Source organism: Lycium barbarum, chromosome 2 (genome assembly GCF_019175385.1).
Source record: "Lycium barbarum isolate Lr01 chromosome 2, ASM1917538v2, whole genome shotgun sequence".
Lineage (NCBI taxonomy): Eukaryota > Viridiplantae > Streptophyta > Magnoliopsida > Solanales > Solanaceae > Lycium > Lycium barbarum.
This window is the reverse complement of record NC_083338.1, coordinates 113,008,736-113,012,607: the sequence shown is the minus strand read 5'-3', so window position 1 is coordinate 113,012,607 and position 3,872 is coordinate 113,008,736. Positions and strand designations below refer to the sequence as shown.

General features: G+C 39.7%; 1 protein-coding gene across 1 annotated transcript; it reads left to right on the top strand.

Moving 5' to 3' along the window:
* The first annotated feature begins 1,050 nt into the window (after positions 1-1,050).
* Positions 1,051-2,607, top strand: LOC132628755 (uncharacterized). The gene is made up of 2 exons (XM_060344520.1): positions 1,051-1,794; positions 1,915-2,607. Exons 1-2 carry the CDS (start codon positions 1,051-1,053, stop codon positions 2,605-2,607), a joined length of 1,437 nt encoding a protein of 478 aa, XP_060200503.1.
* Positions 2,608-3,872: the final 1,265 nt, after the last annotated feature.

Below are 3,872 nucleotides of genomic sequence, written 5' to 3'. Positions count from 1 at the left end.
GTTAGCTCCATGCCTCGTAGAATCCATTTGCACTCGGTTTACATCATGGAACTTTTACTTTCCATTTCTATCATTTTCAGCATTTATCGTTTCTTCTATTGGTAGATGTCCAAATTTATTGGTCCAATCGATCAAGTGGTACTTCTCGATATTTGTTCGATTTTTGCCTTCATGTTGTTCAAGAATGACTGTTCAAGTACCTTGCTTCTGCGGAGTCTTCGCTCAGTCAATCACGTCATTCTAGGTCGCTGAAATTTATCTTCGCGCGCCCATTAATTTCAATTTTTGGCATACAAGTCGAAAGACAATCTCATAGGTCTCCTGTCTTTGACATTTTTTGCAACCCGCCAAGTGCTTCGTAATTCTCGGGTATGTTAAATTCAACTGCCTTGCGCCCGATCAATCGTGATCTTCTTTAAGCTAATCTCTTGCATCACCCGAACTACGTTTGACCTGATTTCCTGTCGGATACAGGATACGTAGGCAGCCTATATAAGGCCCGGTCTTATTTATTACAAATTTTAATATTCCCCAAACGAAGGAGCATGAAACTGGGACAATTTTGGAATGCAACCCAAAACATTTTTCAAAACGTCCTAAACTGGGGCAAATTTTTTTTAAAATATGCTGGAATTGGTAAGAATTAACTCGGAACCAAGCTTTGGCGTTCGATATGAGTCAACCTTTTTTTCAAATGGCATGTTCTACTCCAATGTAGTTTTCTTTCTTCCGATTCATTCTCAACCGTCAGAGCTAAATAGCTGATGATTCATTGTCGTCCATTCGTTTCCTTTATATGACTCAAGTCGTCTCTAATCTAGAGCCTGTTTAATTAGATCACTTAAAAAAAAAGATATCTATATATATATATATATATCTATATATATATATATATATATATATATATATATATATATATATTGTTTATGAAGCTTTTACTTCATGCACTAACATTTTATTTTGTTTGTGAAGTTTTACTTTTCTCTTTAAAAGGTTGTCTGGCATTGAACATTGTTTTGGCTGCGAATCTGCATTAAGGACGAGACTATAATGGCAGAGAGATTTGAAGCTTTCAACATCGGTATGGGTTTGGTGCAAGAGCAAAACGATAGCAAGGGAAAGGTGGTTCGAAAAAATATTGTAGCCAATCTGGGGAATACCTTAAGCCTTCTTCCTAACACAACCCCAACTTCCAGCAACGTTTCCTTAGCCATTTCGCCTCACTTAGATCCTACCTATACCATTCCACAAATACCTTCAACCTACACTCCCGATCAAGTAGCGATAATTCCTAATCCTCAATTTTCCATAACCACCGCTCAATTCGAGAAAAGTAAGAAAAACGAACTGGCAATATCCCCATACATGAGGCCTGGAAAGGAAATCAAGTCGCTTTACCATGCAGATTTGGGAAAAGAACTCCACAATTTGAGGAAAGTCATTAATGAAGAGTTATGTTCAAGGAATTTCCAGATTTTGAAGTATGAAGATTTGTGTGTGCATCCAAACGTTGAGCTTCCGTCAGGGTACAAAATACCTAAGTTTAACACTTTCAATGGGAAGGGAGATCCCGTCGCTCATTTAAAGGACTATTGCAGCAGATTAATTGGTATTGGACATAATGAAGCCGTACGAATGAGATTGTTCATTCAAAGTTTATCAGGATCAACACTCTCTTGGTACACTAAACAAGATTTTAGCAAATGGCTTACGTGGGAAGATATGGCCCGCGGATTTGTAAAGCAATTCGAGTTTAACAATGGAGGCGATCCGCACATAGCCGATTTGCTCAGAGTATAGAAAACGCCACATGAGTCTTTCCAAGAATATGCCATACGATGGAGGTTAGAAGCTTCAAAAATACATCCTCCATTATCCGAGAGGGAATTGATCTCAACCTTCATCCAAATTCAGGAAAACTTATATTATGATAAGTTGCTCGGAGCTTGTGCACACAACTTCTCTGATTTGATTAGGATTGGTAGAGAACTAGAAAATGCCATTCAAGAAGGGAGAATTACAGATAGCTCAGCAACACAAGCCGTTCACCAAACCTTCCAAGCGGAGATACTAGGAAATTTGCAAAGTGAAATGAAGCAAAACCAATTTGCTTCCACGACTATGCATCAAGCGCAATGCCATAAAAATCACCAAATTTTTCAATCTTATGCCACTATGCAATGTCCTCGTCAGCAAAACTCCCAGCAAGGCTACCAACGACGGGTTCACCAAGCACAATCAAGCTCTCAACATAAAAAGAAGAGGAAATCTTTTTGCTTCACTACTCTAAATGAACCATTGGCAAATATATTTAAGAGGTTGAGTGCTAAGGGTATTCTACAACCAAAGAAGGGATTTATACCTAAGCATCCACCGCCAAACTTTGATTTATCTAAGAGTTGTGCTTATCACTCAAACATTCAAGGACATGACACTGAAGAATGTCCAGCACTAAGATTTAAGATTCAAAGCATGATTGGAAGTGGCAAGATAAAGCTACAGCTAGAGCCTTCAGCCGGTAATATTGCAAACACAAAGACAACTGTTGTTCAGGGTGATTCATCGAAACTGGCACCAAGGCATTTGAAAAGAAAGCGCGCAGACTGATAGGGACATCATCTCGCTACTCGAGAATATCATCCTCCACATGCCCATCTTTAGGAATAGCGCTATCTTGTAATATTTTCTAGACTTTTTCAATGAACTACGGTCGACCTGATTCCTGTTAGTACCAGGATACGTAGGTGCCCATGTTGGGTCCGGTCTCAATAAATAAAAATTCCAATTCCCCCCATAGCCGAACTGGAGAAATTTTGCAGACGACTTATCCCAAGCCATATTCACATAATCAGATTTCCGCAATGACATAGCAACGAGAAGCGCAGATTCAAAGCCAAAGCTCAATGTTCAACGCAAGGCAACCACTTCCTTTTATGCTAACAAATTTTGTTTGAGTAGCGCAGGACCGATTTTTAGCTACTCTTCAACGATAATGCACAGAATTTTATTCATTGAAACATTTTGAGAAGGTGAAATATCCCTAAGGTTTCCAGTTGCGGAAGCTGAAGTATGCTTACAGCTTTGCAGGGACTGCGCATCGAGCGGTTTGAATCTTCTTATAACACGCACAAATATTATTGCTTTCAAGTGCTCTCAAACGCACTGCGTATGCACTATTGCTTTAAATTCCCCGCACTGCATGCACTATCATTTTTAATACCACGCACTGCATATGCACTATTGCTTTAAATTCCCCGCACTGCATGCACTACTATTTTAAATACCACGCACTGCATATGCACTATTGCTTTAAATTTCTCGCACTGCATACGCACTACTGCTTTCAAATGTCCCGCACTGCAAAAGCACCGCACCTGCATTGCGTTATTACTTTCAAATGCCCTGCAAAGGCACAACATCATTGTTCGCAAACGCATAGCATTTGGGTTCGTCCACCCTAAAAAGGGACATATTGGGTTCGTCCACCCTAAAATAGGATATTGGGTTCTTCCACCCTAAAATAGGATATTGGGTTCTTCCACCCTAAAATAGGATGCTTGGGTTCTTCCACCCTAAAATAGGATGCTTGGGTTCTTCCACCCTAAAATAGGATATTGGGTTCGTCCAACCTAAAATAGGATACTTGGGTTCTTCCACCCTAAAATAGGATACTTGGGTTCTTCCACCCTAAAATAGGATATTTGGGTTCTTCCACCCTAAAATAGGATGCTTGGGTTCTTCCACCCTAAAATAGGATGCTTGGGTTCTTCTATCCTAAAATAGGATATTGGGTTCTTCCACCCTAAAATAGGATACTTGGGTTCTGCCACCCTAAAATAGGATATTGGGTTCTTCCACCCTAAAATAGGATG

Bases quoted from the DNA above. Each gene is read 5' to 3' on its own strand.
- LOC132628755 (XM_060344520.1), top strand. From the start codon at position 1,051: ATGGCAGAGAGATTTGAAGCTTTCAACATCGGTATGGGTTTGGTGCAA. The intron at 1,795-1,914 runs GTATAGAAAACG...ATCCAAATTCAG, and splicing joins ACATAGCCGATTTGCTCAGA to GAAAACTTATATTATGATAA.